This window comes from Astyanax mexicanus, chromosome 10 (assembly GCF_023375975.1).
Source record: "Astyanax mexicanus isolate ESR-SI-001 chromosome 10, AstMex3_surface, whole genome shotgun sequence".
In the NCBI taxonomy this organism is placed as follows: domain Eukaryota; kingdom Metazoa; phylum Chordata; class Actinopteri; order Characiformes; family Acestrorhamphidae; genus Astyanax; species Astyanax mexicanus.
This window is the reverse complement of record NC_064417.1, coordinates 49,928,487-49,955,789: the sequence shown is the minus strand read 5'-3', so window position 1 is coordinate 49,955,789 and position 27,303 is coordinate 49,928,487. Positions and strand designations below refer to the sequence as shown.

Genomic DNA, 27,303 nt, shown 5'->3' with positions numbered 1-27,303 from the left:
GTGTTTCAGCACTTGGATAGGCTGCGCTCAGAATGAACATATACAGTTTATTATTGAATTAATTGAAGTTAATGTCTGTCTCTTCTTTTCTTTATTTCCAGTAAAGACCCAGATGCTGCAGTGTAATCTTACTGTGTCCTTTACACACCCTGAGAATCCAGCATGTCTGGTGGAGAGGACCCAGCACAGTCGACTTCAGCTCAAGAAGTGGAATAAATGAAAAGGTACACGTGCTGACATGTCAAGTCATATTCCTGTTAATTTAATAATTTTATTTACATGTTTATTAATAAGTCAAGTTCAGACAGATCTCACTGTTCTGATCGGAAAAAAAAAATCACAAAAGAAAAAACATTTCTTTTACTTAGATTTTATGCTTTTTATACTAGGCATTTCCTGAGCTTCTTATGTCTGGATGATACAGTATATTGTCCTAGAAATAATTGCATTAAACAATGCTATTGTAATTTTAAAGCTATTTTATGCCACTAATACAATAGCATATTAATGCAAATACACTATTTTAAACAGCAGTGAACTTTGAAGTTGGAATGTCATTTTTAAGACTACCTAAATAAATACAGTATTAGTCTTTCTTTCTTTATTTACTTGTTTAATTTATTTAATGTAGGTGAAACAATTAAGAGACATATAGAATTATGAAGTAAACAGTAAAATAAATAAAATGAAAAATACATTTTATTCAGCAACTCCAGAAACTCCTTCAAGATGCTGAAAAAACTATTTCAGGTGATTTTTCCTCATGAAGACATTGAGATCAAGATAAATGTGCTACTTAGGAGAATCTGAAGTATAAAATATATTCTGGTTTGTTTAACACTTTTTTTCGTTTTTAGAATAGTTCAAATGTTATTCTGTAGTTTTAACAATAATAATAAAAAATCTTTTTTTAAATAATGTCTTCACTAATTTTTCAAAAGAATGCCATTTTCTTGCCTTATAAAGTTGTGGTTTAAATGATTATTTGAATAATCAGAACATTGCAATAATCAGATAATAAATATATATTTTTAGTGCATGTAAATACACTTACTGAAACATTTCTGTTCAGCTTTGAATGGGTTGATTGTAGCTGTTTGTTCGCTCCTGGCTGAAAGCACTCCCGCTGCTCCTCAGAAGTGTACGAGTTAACGCCTTGCTGGGTGCATTAGACAGCACTGATGCTGCGCTCCAGTCCCACGCTCCATTGCATCTATTAGCATCAGATGTGTCTTTGTGTGGTGTGTGACCATGTCTCTCACACTGGGGAAAGTCTGCAGCAGATAAACCATTGATTGGATGTTACACAGGGGGGAAAGATCTGATGGCTGTATCAATCAAGCCAGTGAATTGCAATTGCAATTGCAATTGCTGCTCTGCTACTACTAAACTACTGAGGCTGCAATTATAGCAAAAGTCAGGATCGGTATCTCTGTCAATCCCTCATTACGTACCTCCGTGCCCGTGCCCAGAGAGTAGCCGTCGCTGTTGCCATGGAAACGGATCTGGATGTTGTACACTTTCAGTTTGTTGAGCACCATCAGCGTGTACGGCTGATCGGTGGCGTTTTTAGAGCTGTCTCTAATGAGGTAGGCTCCATCCTGGACACAAGCAGATGAAAGGAATATAAGAACACACAATTATGCGGAGGTGCAGTGAGGATTATTATTGTCATTTTAAGATTATTTTAAGCTACGGAAATAATATTATTTACTATAAAATAATACTGGATATGTTTAAGATTTTATAATATATCAAAATTGCTTGTCAGTGCAGTTATATACCTACTTTTTTAGACAAGATTAGACAAGCAGCATCAGTAAACAGTATTCATTTTCAAAATGCAGCTCAAAAGATCTTATATTTCTATAAACTTTGTTTTAATAATTGATTATTTTATCATATATCATAATATGGTTTTATTATTTTCTTAATTTTTCTTTGTTAATATTTTTTTATTGATTTAATTTAATATTTTATAGCTACAACCTTTTGTAATCTTACCTTATTTTGGTTTATTTGCCCTTTTTGCAGTTTGACCTTGCATTTATGTATACTTATTTATTTCACACCTGTCTGTATGCACATCATTTCGAACAGAATTTCAAAGTATGAACAGTGCTATATGAATAAATATATAAATAATAATATATATCTTTTTTATTCTTTTTAAAGCAATTATAACTTTTAACTATTAAAAATATCCAGATGTTAAATTGTAAATGTTAGATTATATATTTTATATAAATATCCTAAGTAATTCAAACATAAATAGGTTTCAATTCAATGTTTATTGTCAATTTATTTATTATCTGTTCCTCTATGCTTTTGCTTTTGTCCTGTTTCCTTTGCCTATGCTGCTGTGATTATAAATTTCCTTGAAATTGAACTTATGGGATTATCTTATCGTATTTTATCATATCTTAAATAAAAATAAGCCCCTGTTTTCAAACAGTGTGCATGTCTTACTAATAAAACCATAATGGGCAGTGTTGGCTTCAGAAAAAATGATTGGTGTGATGTCCAATAAGTCGATGATGTAATTATCGGGACAGGTCTAGCTGCAGGCAGTGGTTCTATTGATAAATTTATAAAGAAACTATAGTGTAAGGGAGTTTTTGCATTGAGTTATTCTGTTAGACAAAAGGCACATTGTGCAGTGGAAGTCTGAATATGATTGAAACATTGCCACAAAATAAAACAATAATAAAACAATGAAACAATAATTTCTATTCTTTTCTTGTTGATTAACAACTGTTCCTGAGGTTTCCTATTTCCTTTTCATAGTTATGTAAATATGTATACTAGGTCTGCCACGATAATTACAGTATTGATTTACTGTTCAATATATGGTCAATGATTTGTACTGATCTATATATTGCCCGTTGTGTTCACTTGTGGAAGTAAATCCATTAATGTGAATGATCTGCTATGTCAACTGTTTAAGGACATACCTTTTATTTATGTAAAGTTTGGACACACCTTCTCATTCATTGAGAAGGAACACATAATGAATCATGTAGTAACTTAGTTAAAAGTGTTAAACATTTAAATGGCTCTTATCTGGGGAGCTGTTAACTTGCGGTTTCTGAGGCTGGTAACTCTGATTAACTTATCCTGTACAACAGAGGAAACTCTTGCTCTTCCTTTCCCTGTGGCAATCCTGCTGAGAGCCAGTTTCATCATCATAACGTTTCTAATGGTCTTTGCGGTGACTGCACTTAAGGATAATTGAGAGTTCTTGAAATTATTATTTTTGGATTGACTGACCTTTATTTCTTAAAGCATTTTTTTCTTTACTTGAGTAGTTTGTGCCATGATATGGAATAAAACACAACCGATGCTCTTAAACATATTAAGAGGCAAGAAATTCAAGTAATTAACTCTTGACGAGTTCAGCACAGCTGTTAACTGAAAGCCTGAATTCCAGGTGACTCTACCTCATAAAGCTGACTGAGAAAATCCAGCAAAGATGTGCAAAACTGATCATCCAAGCAAGAAGTGCTACTTTGAAAAATCTAAAATATAAAACATATTCTGGTTTGTTTAACACTTTAGTTTTACTAAATAATTCCATATGTTGTCCTTAATAGTTTGGATGGCTTTAGTATTAATATACAATGCAAAAAAACACTGAATTTAAGGTGTGTCCACAGCTATGTCTGGTACTGTACATGTTTTACATTATTAATTATAATTTGACATTTTAAATATAATGTAAAGTTTTTAAAAATCCTTTTTAAAAAGTGTAACTGCATTATTGTACTATTGTATAAAAAGTATATCAGGGGCTTATAATGCTCTTAAACTGACAATAATAATGTTTATCACAATCTTTTCAGACATCACTCCCCTTTATGTCACTTACCCTGTTTATTTGCCTCAGAGAGACTTCAGCCTCTGCCCGCGTCATCGCTCCAACGTACCAATCAGGGTCCATGTCCTGTTTTTAGATGTTCACATTCACAGGTTTGTTTATTTATTTATTTATTTAACATTCTGTGTTTCCTTTTCATTGTATCACATAATAAACAGTGACATTTCTGTAGTTCAGTGGGTCTAGTTTTGTTCCGTTTAGACTGTAGGTGGTAATAGAACTCACTACTCAATCTTGTGTAACAATAGTGCCATCTTGTGTTAGTACTGTAGACAACCATCATCATGTAGATCAGGGTGGGCAGTTTCAGTTCTGGAGAGCTGAATTCCTGCACAGAATTAGTTATTTTTCTGCTCAAACACACTCAGGCCTCATTAATTTTGATATTGATTTATTGTATGATGATCGTAAATGACATCAATAATTTTAACTGTATTTTTAGTTATGTTTTCTTAGCAAGAAAAGCCTTTTAACATAAATGGTAATAATGATAGTATTAAAAGTAGCATTGTTATTTAATTTATGTGTTATTTTTATTATTAAGATTATTTTGCTATTATTTGATTATCACATCACTGTAAAACAATAAAAATAAAAGTCTTAAAATAATGATGATAATATTGTTTAGCACAGTTACATTTTGGGACAGTATGTTTTCCAAACAAATATTTTCTTCAACATATTATTTTATGTTATTGTGACAGGTCTAAGCACATCAGATTCAGTTTACTTATTTATTTCCAGGGTTAGAAAGTCAGTTGGAGCAGGAAAATTATCAAACTGTGCTGGTCCCAGACCCTTGTTTACAACACTTTGATTATGACATTTATTTTAAATCATATAAATACCAGTCAAAAGTGTGGACACACCTTCTCATTAGTGTTTTTATTCATTTAAAAAAAAAATCCTACATTGTAACTTAATAGTGAAGTGATCCAAACTATGAAGGAACACATAAGGAATCATGTAGTAACTTAAAAGTGTTAAACAAACTAAAATACTCTGTGAAGAAGTATTTAGATGCTCTTATCTGAGGAGCTGTTAACTTGAGGCTTCTGAGGTTGGTAACTCTGATTAACTTATCCTGTACAACAGAGCTAACTTTTGCTCTTCCTTTCCTGGGGCAGTCCTGATGAGAGCCAGTTCCATCATAATGTTTTTGATGGTCTTTTTGACTACAAATTTACTTAGTTGAGTAGTTCTTGCTTCTCTTATTAAGGATTAGAACATTCACTATTCACTGTATACCTGTAACTCTACCTCTTCACTACTTTACAACTGATGCTCTCAAACACATTAAGAGACAAGAAATTCAAGATATTAACTCTTGATGAGTTCAGCACAGCTGTTAACTGAAAGCTTGAATTACAGGTGACTCTACCTCATAAAGCTGCCTGAGAAAATCCAGTGCAAAGAGGTGCTACTTGGAAAAATCTAATATAAATAACATATTCTGGTTTATTTAACACTTTTTTGTTCAGTAAAAATTCCATGTTTTTCTTCATAGTTTGGATGATTTTTGTATTTATATACAATGCAGAACATTTTAACATAATAAAAAACAGCTGAGTTTAAGATGTGTCCAAACCTTTGACTGGTACTATATACTCAATACACGTACCTGTTCCATTTCGTCTGGTAGCATTTCATCTTCATCAGGAGGAGGAGGCGGGGGAAAACTGCTTTCTATCGGTCTGGAAATTAGCCTATGTTAAGAAAATATTATTTAAGTAAAATAATTTATTATTTAGTAGAAATACGTGTTTGAATGAATTTAGATGTATGGATTTAGAACATCAAATAAAAGTTAAATTTAACCTTATTTAGACAAAAATAATTATACATACCTTGTTGCCGACATTTTTGACTGCTGTGGTGCAGAGTGTAAATCATTTGGTGTATTCATAGGGTAATTTCTTTTTTCTGCAAAATTTTAAATATATTAAATATAGAAATATGTGTATAGGACAGTTATGGATTATTTCAGGGTAGACCTTTTTAAACATCTTTTGTAATACATTAAAATAATAATCGTGTGCTGTACCTGATGCCTCTGGGCTGGATTTGATAAGACCTGATGAGCGGGGTTTGGTCCTGCGGTCTATTTGAGGTGCTGATCCAGGAAGCTTTGCTGCAGGGAAAATACATGCAATTAAATTAACCTTTAAAAAACACTTTTTTGGTGAAAAAGGAATCGTACCTACGTTTGTTGGTGGGTGTTGCAGGTCTTTGTGGAAGAAAGTCCGGTTTTGGACCTTTACCTGGTAACTGTGGAGATATAAATTAGTGGAGCATAGTTTATTTTAGCATCTGTTTTTAAGAGTTACTGCATTTAAACAACTCATCATGTAAAGATAAAATAATTATGTGTGTTTTTACTTAGTTGATTGATTAATTTATTATTTTATGTCTGTATTAACCAGTTAATACTCTAGCCCAGCGCTATGCTTAGTATTTAGATTAGAGCTGGATGATATGACCAAAATCTATCACAATTTATTTCCTAATTGTGGTCGATACAGAGATTTGTCATATCAATTGTACATAATAATTTAGCCAAAATATCGTCATATCGTGATCTTCTTAAAGGAATCTATTTTGTATTTTGTACAATTGTTTGCTTGCAGATTATATGCACTAATTTTGCTGCTCTTTAGTTTGTGGCTGATTTTTTTTTTCCACATTGCTTATTTATTTACTTGTTTTTAAGTAACAAAATAACTTTTCAGGAACTTTTCAGGAAATAGACAAACATTTTATGGTTGTTTACGGTTGTGCTGTACATTTAAAACCCTTACTTATTTATTTACTTTTATTTACGAGTTTAAGTACTTCTTGAGTAAAGTTCAGTGTAATTTCAGGCAAATAAAAGAAGAGCTGAAGTGTAAAAAGGTTAACTCACTTTCCCTTTGGCAGGATGTGAAGGAAGTGAAGATTTTGTATCTGGTCGTTGGGGTGGCCTAATTGGCTGTTCTTTAGGTTGACTATTACGAACACTATCTAGACACACAAAGACAAAACACACAGGCAGGAAATAACTATGTTAACTGTGTTACTTTACCAGTGTTACAGCATGTTAGAGCTGAAGCAGCCCTTCAGACCAACAGTACAGTAGTACAGTAAAAAACATGAAAGGCTCACCTATGTATTCTCCCTGGCCCAGAGGCTTAGCACTGCGGAAATGGCTGGGTATTTCAGTCGGGGTTTCACTAGGGGGCAGCTCGTACTCACACTCTCCTACATCATCCATTTCCTCTTGTTGAAGATCTTCTGCACAGACATAGTTATCCTGAAAGGTACCAGTATCAGCATCTGGTTCCTCATAGTCTTGGTCACTGTCGTCATCCTGTAAACAAGGGGGAAAGTTTGTTTCAATCTGAACAAAGTTTATGTATTGAGTTTAGACTGAGAATAAAAATTACACTCACAAACTCTTCCGAATCCCACGATTCATCTTTTTGCGCGAAGTCTAGTCAAAAGGAAAATATTGAAATAAAAAAAAATCTGATTATAGTGTATGTTGGTGACAAACATACCTTTTTCAAGACTGTATACTTTTCCCGTCCTTATGATAGCAAAGACACACTGACACACCCTAAATCAAGCTGCACGGTGCACAGTTGACTACTTGCATATAGATCACTAAAGAGAGCCCCTGGATTCTACAGTTACAGTAGATAAACAGATCACAACCAAAATCTGCTGCATCCATTCTGGTGTACTATAAATATGCATGCAAAAGGTGAGCAGTGCTACCTGGTGAAACCAATTCTAACTGGACAAAATATTATACTGTATGCAATGTAACAAACACATGTATCTTGCACTTTTGGACTTGTATGTGTTCAAACAGACTATTATTAGATGTAAATTATTTAAGGTGGTACAGGTAGATCACCAGGAATGGACCTGGACACAAACCACTGAACTGGAGTGTTAATAAAGAAAAATAAAGAAGTAATCGGCAGTAAATACGTAAATAATAGAAATGGTACTGACTAGTGATGGAGTTGCCCGGATTTGGAGGCCGTGAAGGTTGTAGTCTGTGTAAGAAAATGTAGATTTTAAATATTTGAAAGAATTTCACTGTGGCATTAGTTTATTTATTTGTAGAGCTCACCGCTGAAACAGTCCTTTCTTCTTTACACCCTGATTTATGTCATTGCTGAGCTTTGTGATGAGTCTTTAGGAAACACAGAGAGTAGAGAGTTTCATTAGTTTATATTCTAGAAATATATTCAGAGAATACAGTTATTGTGTGCGTGTGTTTGAGTGTGTGTTTGAGTGTGTGTTTGAGTGTGTGTTTGAGAGTGTGTTTGAGTGTGTGTTTGAGGGTATTGTCTTATCTACCACCAAGTTTTACTGTGATCAGAAGAGAGAGAACTCTCTCACTTCCTCTGTTGGGCTGTTTTCTCTCAGCAAAGGCCTGAAAAGTGTTACTTCCTGCTTCATTCTTCTTAAAGTGTGTTTGTGTGTGTCTGTGTGTGTACACTAATTCTAATAACTCACGGCACATGAACTTTAGGGAATTTCTGAAGATCGTTGCTTGACATCGTCTGAAGAAATATAAAAGAAGCATTATTACTGACAGCCTATTTTTAATTCATATATATCAGTTAAATATGGAATTGTTGATGTCCTGTAGATTAATGCATGACAAACGTTGTCAATTATTGATTGCATTGTCTTCAGCAAACAATGGATGCACAATAGATTTTTATAGGATAATGTAAAATAAGACCAATTTCATTCAGCTGCATTGAAAAATGAACATTTATGCAGCTATGACTTAAAATATACTACTTTACATTAGTATTCAGAGCATTTTTTATGAATAGCACTAGTGTTCTTGAGTGGGGAGAGAACAACATATTATAACTAGATTGAAGTTCCTGCAGAAACTTTGAGTGTCATTGGAGTGCTGATTTGTGGCTGATGCTATGGTGTGGCTAGATGGTTGCCAAAGTGTTGCTATGGTATTCGTGGAGGTTGCTGTGATGTTGCTAAGTGGTTACTAGGTGGTTAATAACATGTTGCTAGGTAAGGCTGCAATAATTAGTCGTTATAATCGACAATGTCAATTCTAAAAAAATTGTCGACTCCAAATGTTTGTTGTTGACTAATCATCAATAAGTAGTTCTACACAAGTACACAAGTACTGGGGACAAAAACATGGCCTGCGTCGTTAAAAGTGCTGAATAACAACAGATTTCACATTTCCTTAATAAATATCAGCACCTTTCACACTCAAAGGACAATGTTCTGGACTTTTGAAGGACATTCATTTCTATGTTCAGCTGTTTCTATTGTTTTGAACCAGTAGTGAAAGCTAGAAACAAAAGCCGTACCAACATCAAGCAGAGAGGGAGGGCATTAGTTGATAAGTGGTGCTAAGGTTGCTAGGTGGTTGCTAAGGTGTTGCTATGGTGTCCGTGGTGGTTGGTATATTATTGCTAAGCAGTTCCTAGGTGGTTGCTAAGGTGTTGCCATGGAATCTGTGGCAGTTGTTAAGGATTTTATTCGCATAAATCAGATTATAATGTGTATAATCCTGCGGCTATGGATGCTAGGTTGTTGTAAATGTGCGTGGTGTCCAAACTTGTAAGCAGTAGCTGGTTTATCCAGCAGCTCCTCCATACACACACACAGTACTAGAGACATTCTGTGCGCACATTCAGTTGGTGTGTGAGATTTGAGAATTTTGGGCCGCACATTAATTCCCTTCCGACAATAGTTGTACAAAAACCTTTCATCATATTGATTCACGCAGCATATTTTCGGCGATAATTTCTATAAGCACTGTGAATTTGGTCCCAAAAATTTTGGCCTACATGGGCGTGAAAATTTCCATGCATTCTTTAAATCAGACATTAACAAAGTTTTACGAAATACGTTCGTCCGATGAAAAAACTGTATACAAGCCCACCATTTTCGATCATGACTCACTTATCTTGAAAACTTGAGAAACGCACTGTAATAGCATACTGCAGTCACACTAATAAATTGCATCAGTGTGCTTCTGCTACATTTCCTGTAAAGCCACAAATATTAATTTTAACATTTTTGTGGCATTGTAACAGCTTATACTGATCACATAAGCAACCACGGTGCTGTAATCCTCACTAAAAAGACCAGATTGATTCACAATACATCTTTTTAAAGTAGTACGCTCTGCACAATTACACATTACCACTAAAAACTTACAGACCGTCACTTTAAGTTTATCTTTCTCAGTAATAGCAGTGTCATAGGCCCGACATTAAAAAGGAAGTAAAGACTTACCAAGAACTTTGCACCATTCATGCCGCATCGTTTCACCACTGTATCGCAGCCAGACAGCTTCATCTACGAACAGAAATGTGTGAAAACACAGTGTTCTGATAAAACTTCTTTCTTCTTAACTTTTTTTCTCTGTCACATTTTTTGACTTCTGTTTTATAATTGTAGTTAAATTTCTCTCTAAAACCACTTAAACTGTTGCCACTGTTGTCTTCATAATTATTGGCATTTCTGTGGTGCTCCTTTATAAGAGGCTTGGACCCATTTTCTCTGTAAAGCTGCTTTATAACAACTTTTGTTGTAAAAATTGCTTTAGAAATAAAATTTAAATGATTTGAATTGAACTGTTTGTGGTAATTGAAGCTACTTCGAGGTACAGTTAACATAAGCCCAAAATCCCTCATGGTAGACCACGATATAAATCATGACTGTCACGCAAAATCCAAAAATACCCTCTTGTTTGAATCTGTTTTAAGTGAGTTCCAGTTCTGTACTACACACTAAGTCTCAGGATTATTGGAATTATATCGGTATCAGACGATAATTGTCTTTTTAAACTGATACTTGCTGATGTATTTATCATATGACTGAAAAGGACCATGTGACGCTGACTGTGCTACTACAATTGCCTGACTTCTTTCACTACTTTAAATCCATTGATTTAAGATTCATTTTTATTTGTTTTGATAGATTAAGTGTTTTAATCTGTTTAAGATGGCTTAAAACTGTGACCTGTCCAAGGAAGGACTGGTTAGCTAAATAAATGTTGGTTTAAAAAAAAAAAAAATCTCAGGAGAAACCTTTTATTTCATTGTTAACAAGTTAATACAGCACCAGTCAACATTTTTACGAAACATCTTCTCATTCCATGTTCTTTATTTCTTTAGTTGATTTATTTTCTACATTGTAGATTAATATTAAAGAAATGAAAACAATTAAGGGACGCATATAGAATTACATAGTAAACAGTTAAAAAGTGTTATTCCTTCACATTAATCTCCTAATCTAAATCTGATGAACTGAGATGGTGATTTGAGGTGATTTAATTGGGATGAGCTGTAAGGTTGAAGGGAGCTGTTTAATGTTCTTATAAAAATGTAACTTTTGTTTTTAGATTGTTTTTAGGTGTCATACTGAAAAAAATGTTCTTTTAATAGCTCTGTGTGATGATGTTTTTTGTTGTTATGTTAGAACTAAAAAAAATCACAATCTAGAATTGCGTATATATTTGAAGAATATCAAGATTTTATCGCCCATCCCTAATATGAACTACTTTCTTCAGAATAAGAAATTTGTGTTACCATTTACTGCATTTATTTTTATTTGCATCTGTTGTAAAAGTATGTGGTGTTTTCTTAACAGCAGCAAAACTAAGCAGATGGTTATCAGTGCTAATAATATTCTGATTTGCATAAACAAAGTGAAGAATAATAATTTTACTTGAGAGTAGTTTGAGGTTTGCAGTCTGTATTTTCTACTACTGTAGTATTTAACCCTTGTGTGGTGTTCATATTTTTGTTACTCGTTTACTTTGTTACTTGTATTTAATTCAGCAAAATTAAGCAATTTTACATTAAAATGCTTTACACATGCTTGCTTCACCTAAATTGCAAGCAATATAAACAGCTTACATGGTTAATATTTGCCCTGTACCTTTCTTATGTTACATTTCTTTTAAAAAGTGCTCCTCTTTTTTATTAGTTTTTTAATAAAATGTGAAAGAAAATGAATTTAACTCAAGATATGAGTAGAAAATTTGTTTAGTTTGAAATTTACAAATGAAGCAATGTTTATTAGCCCTTGGCCAAACATACTGTATGTAATATAAATGGTTGGGGGGAGGTGTACAGTGTATGTTTATCGAAATTGTGTTTTGATATATGTTTTTCACAAAAAAATGAGCCAATGCCAATGAGTCTGAGTTAGAAAAAGTATTTTTTTAGTATCATTTGATGAAAAATTAAAACGGGTCCCACAGACCCGAACACCACACAAGGGTTAAAAAAGTAAGACCATGCAAAGCACAGAAAGGCAGTTATATTAATTAATTTTGGGTCTGTAATAAAGTAATTTGGTGTGAAAAAATTTAGTATGTAGTTTACAATGGTCAGATAGAGTGTATTTTACTTAGTTGGTGCTTTCATTACTAAAGCCCCATTACTAAATTTAAACTTTTCCTAAATAGCGTTCTTATTCTTACTTCCCCTTTCAGAAACTTCGGAAGCTTTAACTTACATCCTAAATCTGAAACTTTCCGCACATCTGCTCTGAAAAATCCTATCTGTTCCTAAATACTGTCCCATATCTTAATACTAATCTAAAATGTATAAAATACATTAAATATAGGAATAAAGAAAAATAAAGAATCAGGAGGTGTGTCCAAACTTATGACTGGTACTGTATAGTGTATATTATCTATAGCTGTCCAAGAGGAAATATGTATCTCCATTTTTAGTTTACTTCATCATTTGAACACACTAGATGTCTTTTACATTGTGTACAAAGTGTAATATCATTAATTGACTAAAAGAAAGGCTTTAAAATGATATGTAATGAAAAACAAATATTTTTACATTGATTTTCATTAGAACTTAATGATTTACAGCTGCATGTTTTTGGTTGGACAACATTTATATCATTTTCTCTCATACCTGAGACTTTTACACAGTACAGACAGTGTATTTAGGCCTTTAGGTATTTAGACCCCAGTCATTTTTGCTAACTGTGATATCTCCTATCTTTCTCCTTGCAAGAAGAGCCTGTTAACGTGAATCAGCAAATATATCCACCTTATTTTAAGTTATTCAGTGTTTTAAATGTACTTACAATTGATTAATTTAGTTTCCAATACATATATACATATATACATTTCCTTACCTCTTTATGACTTGCATTTAATTGCATTTAAAACACTTATTCACCCTGATTTTTTCTGAGAGTTTGGGGGGTCCTTAAATTAAATTGAACTGCCATTTTTATGAAGATGGTCTAACTGTATAATATTGCCCTTTGGTAATGTCACGTCTTGGCCTCGTCTCGTGTCTCTGTGTGCATTCCCCACGTGACCTGTGCTCCCCTGTGTCTCCCGTCTCAGTACTTTTCCACCTGTGTCTAATTTGTAGCTCCGCCCCTTCCCCAGGTGTTTCCAATTCTAGTGTGTTTTATGTTACTATAAATAGCCCTCCTCTGCCACCTTGTCCTCCGTCGGTCTTTGCACCTTCCTCTGTCGTTTGTCTCGCCACGTTTACTATAGTTTGTTCACAGTTTCGTTACGCTCTATGTATTTCTTGTATATTTCTAGTCACGTTTCTTGCCTGTTTGTTTCTTTGTTTATTTGTATATATTCACGTATTTATCCTTTGTACATATTCCCTTACCTTGGTTTGTACTTATCTGTCTAGTTTAGCTCTTTGTTTGTTTTCCCTGTTTGTTTATGTATATATATATATATATTCGTTATTCCCCTGTTTGTTTATTTGTTATTTATTAAAGTCTGTCTTACCCTCATTTACGTCCGCCTCCCGTCTGGTTCCCGCATTACAGGTAACAAATGAAAAATGCACTGAAACACTTTAGAAAGTTTTTCAGGCAAAAAATTAAAAATATTTAATAATATTAATCTTACTAGCCATAATTCCATAGTTTTGTGAGAACATAATTACCTTCTAAGTAAAATTTGCTTTAAAAGAGTGTAACTGCTTCATTATGCTATTTCATTATCATTATATCAGTGGTGAAATAAAAATTGGTCTTAAAATTACAATATACACAACAATAAATAAGGGTACGCATATCGTATCATTTGCAATAATATCACAAACATTTTGAATATTGTAAATGATATTATACCCTGAAATATGGTGCCATAACACCCACCCCTAATTATCACATCAGGGTACTACTTTTTGTTCTGTTTTAGCAAAAGAAAAATCCACACTGTTCTCATTTCCCATTATATATCTACTAGAGACAGATTATATCTTTCCAGTATCATTTATTTTACTTTAATCCTGGATATAGTGCATTATTAGTATCATGACATTCTGGATCATTGACTTCTGTTACAAATCTGATAAAATTCTTGTATTTTTTTATATCTCGGTTAGGGGTGTGCTGTATCATATCGTATGCAATGATAACATTTAATTCTCTTTTTGTGATAGTAGTGTATTCTTGAAATCATTTTTGTAATTCAGTGTTTTGTCATATCACAAAAAGTACATGAAATATCGTGATATTTACAAAGTAAAGTACAGACACATATTTGACTGATCATACTCACCTTTTTTAGGTAGTTCGCCAGACTGTCTGAGTTCCAGCCCATGACTTCTGACTTGGAGGGAATATTGTCTAAATTCATGTTGGTCGAGATAAGTTTCTGCAGTGCGGTAAATAACTGAGGTTATGGCTGATACTCTTGCAGTGCTCTCCAGCTGCTGTATTGATGAAATCAGTAAGACGGCTGCAGTAAGTCTAATTTGATTTCAGTATTTTATCTCTTGTTTTTTGCTGTTCGTTCGCTGATAGAGATGCGTAAACTGAAGTGAACTCATGCTGTGAAGCAACACTCGCTCCTCCTGTGTTCAGCCCAGTGGCTGTGAATAGAGGAAGTGCTTTGTCATCAGATATTTTAAACCCTGACTTTAGAACCTCGAGAAGTGCAAAACCAGAGTGTATTTATATACACAGCCTCTGAGCACTCGAGCCGTCTGTGTGGTTTCAGTGGCATGTGTACAGTACTGGTAGAAATCCACATACTGTATACCAGGCTATTACCAGTGCCCTTCAGCTTTATCTGCCCACTACATACCAATACACTAATACAGAATATTTGTTAATTATTGCACAGATCACAAAGATGAACAGAAAAACGCTTTCAGCTGACTTTTTCTGAACCTTAAATATAAGTACATTTCCTCAAACTGTTACAGTTTACATTTCCGTTTAAACAAAATATCCAAAAAAGTTGTTCTCATTTTGTAAAATCCATATATACAGTCCCCTTCAAAGTATTAGAACAATAAGGTCAATCCTTTTATTTGCACTCTAGACTAAAAACATTTGGGTTTGACGTTAAAAGTTGAATAACAGACAAAAGATTTAGCTTTTATTTCTATGTATTTACATCTGGATCTGATACACAGTTCAAAATATGAACCTACCAGTTTTACTTTTGAGAATAAGTATTGGAACATGTGAACATGAAACAACAGGTTAACAAAGCTGCAAAATTAATTCTGTGGAAATGCATTGCGATACATCGCGTTCAGTAGCTCCTCCATTTCCACTCACTGTTATGTTTACGTGGTTTTCTATGGAAACATGCGCCCAAAGTGTAATCACGGTGCACGGCAGTGGACAAATAGCTAATATTAAACGCGAGGAGACGAAACTTAGAGATTTGTGTCTGGACAGGAATAAAATGACTGGAGGACCACGGAGTTCAGCGAAAAACAATAGATAATTCTCAGAGAACGTCTGAGGAAACACGCACATGGTCGTTCCATGTGGGAATAAAATCGCAGAGGACCCCCCCAAAAAAGAAAAAAAAATACCCCAGGCACTCCCTAAGAAACTAATCCCGTCCGGATAGGGCTTAACACAAAAACAGCATTGATCCATTAGATACCTGATACAGAATATAAATTCGATGTAAACACATATCACACATTTAAAAAACGTCATCTAGTTCCAGGTCATTCTGCGTTTGACCCCCCCACTATTTGTTCTGTGCAATTATGCATGGCCTACACCAAACAGAAAAGGGAAAAAGGGGGAAATTCCTGGTGGGAACTGAGCTGGCGACCAGCTGCAGCCAGAGCCAGTCCCATGTAACACCCAGGTGAGAGTCGTGAGGAGGCTCATCACTCACCTCCAGGCCAGCAGGGCTCCCGGTCAGTGTAGCTGCTGCCCTGGGGGGCTTTGCACAGAACTGACGCCTTGCATTTTACCCAAAAGAGGCCTGTAAAGTAGGGAGGAACAGTACTGTCGCACTCAAATGAGAACAAGATACGCATCAGTGATGTGAATATGTTTATTATAGGTCAGCAGTACATTACTGTTGTGTCAGGTACCACAACTATGGTGCAATCAATTTTAAGGCCTATAAATGTTCCAGTATTAAAAGAAAAACAGTTAAAAGTATAAATAATAAAAATTTACATCTTTAGTTCTCTACCGATTAGGGGTTTGCTGTACAGGATAATGTGAATATAGGTTCTAAAGAAAATAAGAGACCACTTAAAAATGATGATCTTTGATTTTACCAAATTAAAAACCTATATAATCAAGAGGAAGATGGATTATCACAAGCCATCAAACCAAACTGAACTGCTTGAATTTCTGCACTAGGAGTAAAGGCATAAAGTTATCCAAAAACAGTGTGTAAGACTGGTGGAGGAGAACATGCCAAGATGCATGAAAACTGTGATCAAAAAACAGAGGGTTTTTTTCACCAAATATTGATTTCTGAACTCTTAAAACTTTATGAATATGAACTTGTTTTCTTTGCATTATTTGAGGTCTGAAAGCTCTGCATCTTTTTTGTTATTTCAGCCATTTCTCATTTTCTGCAAATAAATGCTCTAAATGACCATTTTTTTTTGGAATTTGGGAGAAATTAGTTTATAGAATAAAACAACAATGTTCAGTTTACTTAAACATATACCTATAAATAGCAAAATCAGATAAACTGATTCAGAAACTGAGGTGATCTCAATTTTTTCCAGAGCTGTATATGTTTATATGCATGCGCTAAATATTTTGCAGTTACATTATTTTTAAATTACATTATTTATTTTATGTTATTTATTTATACATAAGGAACTTATATAGTATAGTATATATACTTATATAAGTTTATTTGACAGGAAATACTTTTTGAAGGTCTAAATGGAGACTTCTGCTTTTACTTGAGTAAATTTACTATCTCTACTTTAACCCTTTCAGGCACACAGAGACTTTCTTTCAACATGTCAGATTTTACTGTGGTAGCATTGACTGAGCTTGTCATAAAAATATATATTTTGAGTTATCGTACATATATGGATATGTCTTCAGTAAGTTCTGCTGACCTCAGTAATGCACAGTGTGATGAATAAGCTGGTATGTCAACCTTATATTTTATTTATTATGTATACATATATTGCTTAATAGTTTTCTTTAAAAGGCTGTAATTGTATTTTTGAAGGTAATTTAATTGTAATTATGTTAATGGCATAGAATGGTCTTAAAATAACCAAATTAATTAAATCTTCTAGAGAAAAGTACTGTGACAGGCCTAGTGTTGACTGTATTGCATGTGTTTTTTTTATTTAATAACTGGAGCAGACTGGAAAGTTTTCCTTGCTTGGATGCTGTACAGTTTGTTTTATGTGCTCAAAAATATAGAAAACATCAAATCAGCCATAAACCTTCCACTGGGCTGGTTAGAACATCAGTGTTAGGACAACTACAGTTCTTACAGTTCTTAAGACTTAAAATTAAAATTGTTTTTACTTAGTGAGCAGAGCCAATTAACACAGATCTTTCACTTCTTAAAGCTTCATACTGTTTAGTTCTTTATTTTGTACTGTCTTTTTTATGCTATTACTATTACTATTTTTGAAACAGTATATCACCACCTTTTTAGTTCTTCCTTGGTATCTAAAAGGGTGTAATTACATTATTGTGCTATTGCTTTAGCATTATATCCATGGCAGAAAAAATGTGTTCAAATGACCATTATATAATTTATCGCTGAGACAATATGTCATTTTCATTTTTAAATAACACTTGAAGGGTGTAGTTTCTGATGATGATATAATAGTTTATTGCAATCATTTCTCAAACAGTATATCACCAAAATTATGTGTGGCAGGCCTTGATTATGCATGTACATGAAATGGGTAGTTGGTCTGCTTGTATCTGCTCGTATGAACAAGAATGGACTGAAGAGTCAGTAGTTCATTTGACTGAACGTGTGCCACATGCAAGTCACTTCTAAGGCAACGCAGCACTGCAGCTCCTTGTCATGCGCAAGTGGAGCCTTTAAGCATAAAGGAAATGGGCCTTTTGTGGAGTGGAGCAGACTGGGCTCAACCTCAGTCCTACTTTTTTCGTGAGGAGGGGGGCGAACCAAAGGGCTTTTAAGAGATCACAGTCTGATTCTATCCATATGAAAGGTCTGTGAGAGGAGGGGAGGGTCGGGATGGGTGACTGTGGTTAACTTGGATGACAACATTGCAGTGTATTTAGAAGGATGGCCATTTTGTTCCCCATTCATTAGAGCACAGCAGGACAGCCTGGGAAAAACATGGTATCCTTAAAGGCAAACAGGCAAACTGGGGTGAAGGAGTTCCACAAGCTGCTCAGTTTTCTGTGAAAAGAAGGAAGACTTTGAATGGTTGGCATTATCCCTCTGTTTGATCTCTGACACTGCTAAGACTCTAAGACAAAGAGCTTAAAATGTGGAGTCAGCGTAACTTAAAGGCTAATTCATAAAGACCCAGAGTTTGGAAATTTAGGAATCGTTCTTACTCAATTCCTAAATTTGGAGAACATCCTCACCATGTTCATTTAACTAATGTTCTTTATATTTTTTATTTTTAAAATGACGAATGCATCACGAATGTCCACAAAAGTACTGGTAACAAGATGGATAAATGTATAAATATTAAAGCTAGTAGTACCCCAAACTTATACTAGATACCCAAAGAAGCAATTCCCAGATTGAGTTTCTAAATTAGCGCTACAACAAGGAAGAGCAAAACAAAACATCTTTTTAAGCCCCCCCTTCCGCCAGCCCAATCACCTCAGGGTTCAGACCCCTACTGGAGCCAATATCCCATCATTCATCAGGCCAGACATGCTGGCAGATTTATGGCCCGTCCCGCTGAGCAGAGGAGATTATCTATGTATTAGGGGAAATAGTCAAATTAGTGGTGAAAGCTTGAGATAAGGAGGCTGGGAACCACGGGCCTTGATTTTGCAAGCGACCTGACATTTGGTCAGCGACTACCTTAAAGCAAATAGTCACTTTTATCAACGTTTACCAACCATAGCATTCTCAATAGCAGCTCAATCTGTGTTTAGGGTCTATTGCCAGCTGGGGCAAGGTTGCCAACTGTAATGGATGACCATAAATGTATTGCGATGCAAAGTTTTTCTTTTGAGTTTGGCTTTGAGTGGCTCAGATGTGCTTGTGACCCAAGGATCACAAGTTTGTATCCTGGGGTCATGCTTCTGTAGCCTGAGAGAACAAAACTGGCCATGTTCTTTCTGGGTGAATAGATGGCATGCTTGTACCCTCATCACCTTTATTGTGATGCTAGCTGGCACAGGGATCTATAGTGATATTTAGCTGGTGTAAGTTGGCACTTGCGGGATTCACATGTATTGGATGAGGTACATACTTTTCTTTACCCATATCCTGGTTTTGGAAGCATTACAAGTAATATAGGGAAATAGCTTCAAACTGTTTATCATATGTTCTTCTGCTTGGGTAGAATGAAAACCTGGAGACACCCCTGTCCTTGAGAGTGGGTAGATTGTTTGGCTAAGCTAAACCGGGGAAATGTTGGGTAAAAATAAAATAAAAATGAAAGTGTGACTATGAACACCAACACAACAGTGGCCAGGATTACCATGTCAAACACCTAGCCCATATGAATGCAGATCTTTCTTGGGGGTGAAGGAGGGGGGGCAAGAGGGGGTGTTTCTCCATGCTTGTGTTACAGTGGACATGCATAGCAGCATCAGTGCAGTCTGCATATCAAAGTGCCGCTAAATCAACGCAAGAGAAACGCCCATGGCGAAGTGTGAAGTACTACATGATAATCCTCTCAGGTGCATTCACTAGCGTGATTGCTCCTTAGTGTATTCCTAACTGAGCCTCTAATACCTTTTTTTTCGTTGCAGATGTGTGTGATGGTGAAGGGTGAACTGGGCAAGATGAAGATGAGCTTGCTGCTCGGGCAAGTTCTTGGGCAAAAAAAAATCGACTAAATGTTGACAAAACAGAGGCAACTTCAGCCTAACCTCTTTAACAGTACTAACTAAACCTAAATGGCTATTGTTGTAAGTCATTGTTGAGCAGTAAACGAGTAAAACACGTAAAACACACAAGTGTTTCATTGAATTAATTTATTAGACTATTTAAATAAACACTCCATGATATGTACAAGCTCCAAATATTACAGCAAAGTGCAGGAAAGTCTGTCAGGTTTGACGCCAGAGTTATTTATATCAATGTCCCTATAGGTCGTTCCATACGAATCACTTGGGTCCTTTCGACCTGCGCCGGTTCTGACCGTGGCCGCCCTGCTTTCGCGCGCACACGTACTTGACCGTTACCTGCGTGCAGCGCTCGCACTTCACCGTGCAGCACCAGTGGAACTTGCAGTTGCAGCTGCTGACCGTCTCCGTGCGCCTCTCCTCCACACGCAAGCCGCATTCGTGGCACAAACGGCGGCAACTGCGCCTCTCCCACTGCGACAGACCGTCCCCGTGTTGCAGGCACTCCCTGCCCTCGGTTCCGTGCAGACCCAGGCTCGAGTTCTTGTAGCAGTAGTCGGGGGAGTCCTCCAGGTAGATGAGTTCGGAGCGCGAGATAGCGCCCAGCGCGTCCGCCACGGCCCCGCGAGGGTCCGCGCTGTTACCGGCACGCACGCGCCTCTTGTCCATCTCAAGCTTGTGCGCCTGGTCGTGCTTCACCTTCAGGTAGTTGCCCACCTCGCGGAAATCGGACAGCTGCATCCAGCAGGTCTGGAGGGCGCAGCTTTCGGACATGCCGTGGCATCTGCAGATTCTTTTCATGGTTGCCTTCACGGCCTGCAATTAAAGACATGGTAGAAAATAAACGGTTAAAATCCATCAACTAAGATACCAAAAAAGAGCACCTGCACTGCAACAAATTCCAGGTCAACACTAAAATAGTTTAAAATAACACTTTTGCTCTGTAAATAACCTATAAAACGTCCACCAACATGTAGTGTCAATCCAACCAAATTTAACCTGCCACCTTTAAAACTTGACAACTTTAAAAATAAGAAACACTAACATTTTTGTCACTGGCAAATGTACTGTATGTAACCTGGGTTGAACTAGTGGTCAAACTAATGATTAAATAATGATTGAGAGGTAAATGCGTTTGGACCATGACAGCAACATTTATGTGGGCCAAACCCAGCTTATATACTGGCTGCCAACTTAACACTTGAAATTATGGCCAAAAGTGTGTCAGATGCACGTGCGGCATTTTAAAACCAAACCTAGGTATGTATATACCATTTCTGGTGGATCAGTTGACAGTGTTAGTGGTGGATTAATTAAAGGTGAATGAGATGCTGTTGCCCTCTGACGTTTGTTACAAACAGGTATACTGTAGCATTAATCACTGTTATTGTAATAATAAAACTATATTTTTTATTAGCATAACTTTGTGTTTTAATTTTAGTTGTGTTGTGATAAATCCTACTGTTCATGTATGCATGTATAAAGAACTGTATTTTACAACTGTGTCAGCATGAATGAGTTCTGCATCTACCCCACAAACCTACGTCTACGCCACTTTTGAGCCATCATTTTAAGTTGTATGTTGGACACTAAAATAATACCAGGTGTGGCCCAGACAGGTTTGTGCTATATTGATGTTGCTATCAAGGTAAACAGCTTTTTTGAAAAGTGGAGGTTATTGGTGCTTACCAAACGGCCTGCAGCATTGTTATGAAGGTTCACTGCAGCTCGCGCATCTTGACCAGTCTCGACGGCATCAACATACTGTTTGGAAATCCTCTCTCCGAAGTCCACGTTGTCGCTGCAACCTCCCCAAAGCCACCCACGACCACCTAGTAGTAGAAACAATGTCAGGAAGAACCTATTATTGGTTGCTCACATAACAGTGTAAAATTAATTTACAAATATTTGAATGACTGGGGTATTTTTAGTTTGTTAAAGTTGATTGAGCAAAAAGTGCGGTACCAATTTTAGGTAATAAATATAATGTAAGCTACAGTCATCAATTATTCTCTTTTAGTGCCCTTAGAATTCTGTAATCCAGGTCCAAAACTTAAAAATCCACCTCATGATTTTGTTTAAACTGCCTGCGGCTCGTTTGCAGCTTTGCAGGTCTATAAACACAGAGCCATCCATTCCGTTGAAACTAAATAATGGACTGGATTTTTACACTCTGGGCCTGGATTAGCCACCTCAAGTTCAATGAAAACGATCTTACCGAGCTTTCCGTTTCTCGAGTTGTCGCATCCACAGTTGTCCAGATCCCCAAGGCTACAGTTTCTGGTCAGGGTGTACATAACCCCCGCTGCGCTGATGGCGTGGACAAACGACGTCTCTCTCGTGGCTGCAAGAGGAAGACAACAAGGGAAGCAACACGTTAAATTAGTCTTTACAAAATTTAACTTTGTTGGTGTTCAGCAACTAGATATATGTTTGTCTTCACGTCTTACCGCTTTTCTGGCGTTTAGGAGGGGCTACGTGAACGGTGCTCTCCGGACAGTTCCACCTGTCCCACGCAAACTGGTGCTTACACTCCTGCATGCCGCTCTGCGCTCCGGCCAGTACGCTACTAGCGTAGGTTAGATACGCCTGTAGGGAGGGAGGGATGGGTTGGTTAACCTACTGAACTCATTCCAAATAATGCTTTGGCTATAATTACATCACTTAGTTGTTTTTGTTTAAGAAAAAATAATTATTACCTTTGGTCCAGTCATGAGGAAATTATTGACAGCCCTGAAAGACAGAGAAATCACAAACCACAATGTTAAAATTATGTAAGAAAAAAAATAATAAAATGATAACGTATTTTTATCACATGAAATTAAGATAAATTATATTTTCCTAGTTGTAGATTATATATATAGCCCAGTATTGTCTCTTACCATCCGTGTCCCAAGAGCGTTTTGTGATAAATAACAAAAACTAAAGTCCAGAGAAACGAATAAACCATTTTCTGCCTGCTCCTGTAGCTCCACACTCCAAGAACGGTGCACGTTTCTGATACTTCATTTCACAGTCGTTTTAGACATTTATACAATCCACAACAGTGGCCATGTGGGGGGGATTACCTTTTGTTACAGAATTCCTGACACGCTATTGGCCCAAGCAAGACGTGGAAACGCCCCCAAATGAACTACAAAGGATATCAATATGGAGCTGTTTACATTCTCTCTGCAGGCAGTAGGATCACTTAATCACTAATCATTAAATTTAATGCGTTAATCCAGGGGATCATGAACGTTTCAATACTCCAATTCACTCTTAAAAAATTTACTTCTCCTTCTGAATCGACTTGAATAAGTATTTGAAAATAATAAAATAAATAGAATATACACAAATAGAATTCAAAATAGAAAGAATGAATAAGACTCTGATATATTATCAGAAATATTTAATGTTTTTTTCTGAGTACAAAATATCAATACACATAAATTTAGAAAATTAAAAAAAGTGTTTGTGTGGAAAAAAAAAAACAATGTAAACTTTTCAGCCCCCTGTGAAATAGAAGGTTGTGCTCGTGGTGAAGGAACATTTGATTTAAACATATCTTAAAGTAAAAATGTGATTTCAAAAATATTAACAAAACAAAGTGCAGATATGTAGAACATAATAAGTACTGCATAATAATAATAATAATAATAATTCTGCCCAGCTGACAGTGGAGAGAGAATAGAGTCAAGTCTTGTGAATCAAGCCTTGTCTGAGAATTCTTTTCCTGAAATCAGTCTGATGGTGTAAAAATAAAGTCAATAAAATATATTTACAAATATACATTTTTTATGCACATAAAAAGTTTTTTTAGGCACATTAGCGGCTAATTGTGGCGCACGCGATTCTTCCTCCGCGAGCCGTGGGGTCGACCGCCTTTATTCCTCTTTGCGCAAAAGTATTTGGTCACGACTTGCGTGCATTTCTCGCACTTGACGGTGCAGCACCAGTGGAACTTGCAGTTGCAGCTGCTGACCGTCTCAATCTTCTTCTCTTCCACTTTCAGGCCGCACTCGTGGCACAACCTCCTGCAGCTGCGCTTCTCCCACTGCGACAGGTTCTTGCCGCCCTGCAGACACTCCCTGCCCTCGGTACCGTGGAGGCCCAGGCTGAGGTTCCTCACGCAGTAGTTGGGGGAGTCCTCCAAGTGGACGAGCTCGGAGCGCGCAATGGTGCCGAAGGTGTCCGCGATGGCGCCGCGGTTCTCCGCGCTGTTGCCCGCTCTCATCCGCCTCTTGTCCATCTCGAGCTTCTGCGCCTGATCGTATTTAATCTTTAGGAAGTTGCCCACGTCCCTGAACTCAGACAGCTGCATCCAGCATGTCTGGATGTTGCAGCTCCCGGACACACCGTGGCACTTGCATGACCTCTTCATCGTGGACTTGATGGCCTGAAATTCGAAATGAAAAATTGACCTCATTAATTCCATAATTCCATACATTTAATATGAAATCACAAATAGCCTAATATTGTCAGAGATGTATAGAAATAACGAAGTAGAACTACTTTACTATTGTATTTAAGTAGTAAAATCTGTATTTATTGGAGTATAATTTTCTCCTACTTACACTTTTATTCACTACATATTTTCCCTAAGTTTAATACTTTTGCTCATACATTTTTACTGTTACTTTAACTGTGTATGTGTGTGTGTTGCCAGCCAGTCAGTCAGTCGTGGATTATGGATATTGGGTTGATTTTCCAAAATAAGTAGTCTAAACATCTGCACTAATATAAACAATATAATATTCAAACTTTTGACTTAATAATCTGTATTAGTATTTGAGTAGAACATTTTAGAATAAAATACTTGCACTACTTCTACTTAAGTATGATGCTTAAAGAACACTTCAACTTTTACTCAAGTCACTTTTTGAGAGTACTTGCACTTTTACTCACGTCTGTATCTGTAGTACTTTATACATATCTGAATATTGTGCATGACAGGAGCTAGGGGAGGGAGATGAACGTCCAAGCTAATGTTGGATGCGCCTAAATGGTGAATGTTTTCCTGTGCATGGAAAAAACAGGCTCAAAAAATAAAAGTTTAAACTCACAAGTCTCCCAGCCTCGTTGTTGTGCAAGTTCACAGCAGCTCGTGAGTCGCGGCCGTTTTCCAGGGCGTCCACGAACTGCTTGGAAATGTTCTCCCCAAATTCAGCGTTATCACTGCAGCCTCCCCAGATCCAACCTCGACCTCCTGAGATAGAAACAACAAACAAGTACATAGTTTATTATTATTAACCAAATCAGATGTATAATTTTTAATACTTTTAACGCAGGACTCAATTTATAAATAAATGATTACTGGAAATAAATATGTAAGAAAATAAGCTTACCCATTTCTCCAGACTTTGAGTAATCACAACCGCAGTTATCAAATTCTCCCATGCTGCAGTTCTTGGTCAGTGTGTACATCACTCCGGCAGCGGTTATGGCATGCAGAAAAGCGGTCTCTTTAGTAGCTGGAATAAATAATAAATAAAGTGTTCGTTAGGATATTACACACAGTTTTTTCTACTGAATGCTGTTAAATATATATTTTTGGCACATTTTTTATGGGCAGTTTTGGCTATATGACATTTTAATAATTTTCTAAAAATTTGAATTTACATGTAGCTTTTCTCAAATGTTTTCTTGCTAACTCAATTTAAAACGTTTGGTTACCTTAATGAAAGTGGTAATTAAAAATGTGTAAGCTGTATTACAATATTTTTTACAGTGCACTATTTATTAGTAAATGTAAACAGATATTATGTTTTTTTTTCCCAAAATGTGAATACCAGCAAATAAATCTAAATTGTGCTGCAGTTTTTCCTGAAAATTTCATATTTACGTTTATTTACTGATTTTCAATTTACAATTTTGAAAACAGAGGTTTCCAGACGTTTGCATATATGTCAAAATATTAGGATAGATGTTTACTTTCAGTTTTTTTAAAGGCATAAGAAAACAAATGCATTAATAATCTATATGATATACAATTTATTCACAAACAATACTTTTTTTATAATATTTTAAATGCTATTATAATCCTTACCACTTCGCAGTCCTTTTTGGGTGGACAGTTGCAGTTCGCTCTCTGGACAGTTCCACCTGTCCCATGAAAACTGGTGTTTACACTCCTCGATGCCGCGCTGGGCTCCGGCTTGCACGCTGCTTGAATATGTGAGATATGCCTGCAGAAATAAAAACGCAAATATTTACTTTTTGTTGTAAACGATTCTGTGAAATATTAAGGTATTTTTTTTTATTCTGTTTGTTCTATAGCCTAATATTTATATTTGCAACTCACCTTGGGTCCTGTCATCAGAAAATTATTCACCGACCTAAAAGAAAAGAAAAAAAGCACATGGTCAAAATATTGCAACATCAATAATAGACACTTAACATTATATAAAATATATTTTTTCATTATGAGTTAATATTAAACAATTGAAGAACTAAAGTTGTGCGCAAAAACATGCGACTTTTAGGGACTATAACAGAAAAATAACAATACATATATTTGTATAGTAAATATAACTGTACCATGCCGTTGTGGACAGCACATGACAGCACATGGACAGGACCAAAGATGTGAGAAGTTGGCACGAGCCCATGGATGCGGATGCGGACGCGTCCTCTGGATCTCCGGGACCGTTCTCTTGCAGGGGTCCTGAGTGGGTTATCCAGAACGAGATGGGACAAGTGACTGACTAGGGTTTGGATGGGGACGGTATTTATACCTGTCGCCAACACTGAGTGACAGGCGTTTTTATCACCAACCTTTAACATTTCACTGTGAAAAGACGACGAGGTCGTCATTGGACGGACGGGGTAGGAAATGCCAGAATACCACCTCACTTCAAAGCAGGAGTGCAATAGACCCTCATTATTTTTACTTTCCCATGGAAGTTGTGTTAAATATTTTTTTACGTTATTTGTTGCTCTTTTGACTGTTATTTTGTTATAATTATTAATATTTGATATTATGTTACAGTTGCTGCTAAAAAAATAAAGGCGCAAATAACCAGTCAGCACCAATTGGGGGACATTCTGGTGTGCAGTGCTTTACAAATGATAGTAGTGTATATTGAGATGATGTCTATTGGAGGTGTTGTGTAGTCTATTTGTACAATACAGTGGATGTTGATTGTCCGTCCAATTGTGCATTGGACTTGGAC

General features: G+C 36.1%; 3 protein-coding genes and 1 long non-coding RNA gene across 4 annotated transcripts; 1 reads left to right on the top strand and 3 right to left on the bottom strand.

The window, feature by feature from the left end:
• Nucleotides 1–919: 919 nt before the first annotated feature.
• Nucleotides 920–14,748, bottom strand: lcp2b (lymphocyte cytosolic protein 2b). Its single transcript, XM_022684312.2, has 15 exons — nt 14,439–14,748; nt 10,160–10,222; nt 8,387–8,433; nt 7,998–8,060; nt 7,877–7,920; nt 7,306–7,346; nt 7,019–7,223; nt 6,780–6,877; nt 6,082–6,145; nt 5,922–6,008; nt 5,725–5,800; nt 5,499–5,583; nt 3,869–3,943; nt 1,455–1,601; nt 920–1,274 (listed from the first exon to the last, which is right to left on the bottom strand). The coding sequence occupies exons 1-15, from the start codon at nt 14,514–14,516 to the stop codon at nt 1,149–1,151; spliced, it is 1,299 nt and encodes a 432-aa protein (XP_022540033.1). The 5' UTR covers nt 14,517–14,748; the 3' UTR covers nt 920–1,148.
• LOC125804704 (uncharacterized) lies at nt 3,887–20,260 on the top strand. The gene is made up of 2 exons (XR_007440860.1): nt 3,887–3,969; nt 20,054–20,260. It is a non-coding gene; the product is annotated as an uncharacterized LOC125804704 (long non-coding RNA).
• Nucleotide 20,261: 1 nt separating this feature from the next.
• LOC103036102 (protein Wnt-8a-like) lies at nt 20,262–23,397 on the bottom strand. Its single transcript, XM_015601641.3, has 6 exons — nt 23,032–23,397; nt 22,849–22,882; nt 22,600–22,738; nt 22,368–22,493; nt 21,839–21,981; nt 20,262–20,965 (listed from the first exon to the last, which is right to left on the bottom strand). Exons 1-6 carry the CDS (start codon nt 23,097–23,099, stop codon nt 20,411–20,413), a joined length of 1,065 nt encoding a protein of 354 aa, XP_015457127.1. The 5' UTR covers nt 23,100–23,397; the 3' UTR covers nt 20,262–20,410.
• A 126-nt stretch (nt 23,398–23,523) lies between these two features.
• On the bottom strand, nt 23,524–26,870 carry LOC103036405 (protein Wnt-8a). Its single transcript, XM_015601640.3, has 6 exons — nt 26,669–26,870; nt 26,433–26,466; nt 26,178–26,316; nt 25,477–25,602; nt 25,195–25,337; nt 23,524–24,527 (listed from the first exon to the last, which is right to left on the bottom strand). The coding sequence occupies exons 1-6, from the start codon at nt 26,737–26,739 to the stop codon at nt 23,964–23,966; spliced, it is 1,077 nt and encodes a 358-aa protein (XP_015457126.2). The 5' UTR covers nt 26,740–26,870; the 3' UTR covers nt 23,524–23,963.
• Nucleotides 26,871–27,303: the final 433 nt, after the last annotated feature.

What these genes read in the sequence shown, in the direction of transcription:
- LOC103036405 (XM_015601640.3), bottom strand. Translation starts at nt 26,739, where the DNA reads ATGGGCTCGTGCCAACTTCTCACATCTTTGGTCCTGTCCATGTGCTGT. An exon ending in GTGCTGTCCACAACGGCATG is followed by an intron (nt 26,467 to 26,668) that starts GTACAGTTATAT and finishes CTTTTCTTTTAG; the next exon opens with GTCGGTGAATAATTTTCTGA. An exon ending in TTCTGATGACAGGACCCAAG is followed by an intron (nt 26,317 to 26,432) that starts GTGAGTTGCAAA and finishes TTATTTCTGCAG; the next exon opens with GCATATCTCACATATTCAAG.
- lcp2b (XM_022684312.2), bottom strand. Translation starts at nt 14,516, where the DNA reads ATGAATTTAGACAATATTCCCTCCAAGTCAGAAGTCATGGGCTGGAAC. An exon ending in TCCGGGCAACTCCATCACTA is followed by an intron (nt 7,347 to 7,876) that starts GTCAGTACCATT and finishes CCTTTTGACTAG; the next exon opens with ACTTCGCGCAAAAAGATGAA. An exon ending in CACATCCTGCCAAAGGGAAA is followed by an intron (nt 6,146 to 6,779) that starts GTGAGTTAACCT and finishes ATATCTCCACAG; the next exon opens with TTACCAGGTAAAGGTCCAAA.
- LOC103036102 (XM_015601641.3), bottom strand. Translation starts at nt 23,099, where the DNA reads ATGGTTTATTCGTTTCTCTGGACTTTAGTTTTTGTTATTTATCACAAA. An exon ending in TCCTCATGACTGGACCAAAG is followed by an intron (nt 22,739 to 22,848) that starts GTAATAATTATT and finishes CCCTCCCTACAG; the next exon opens with GCGTATCTAACCTACGCTAG. An exon ending in TCCTAAACGCCAGAAAAGCG is followed by an intron (nt 22,494 to 22,599) that starts GTAAGACGTGAA and finishes TTCCTCTTGCAG; the next exon opens with CCACGAGAGAGACGTCGTTT.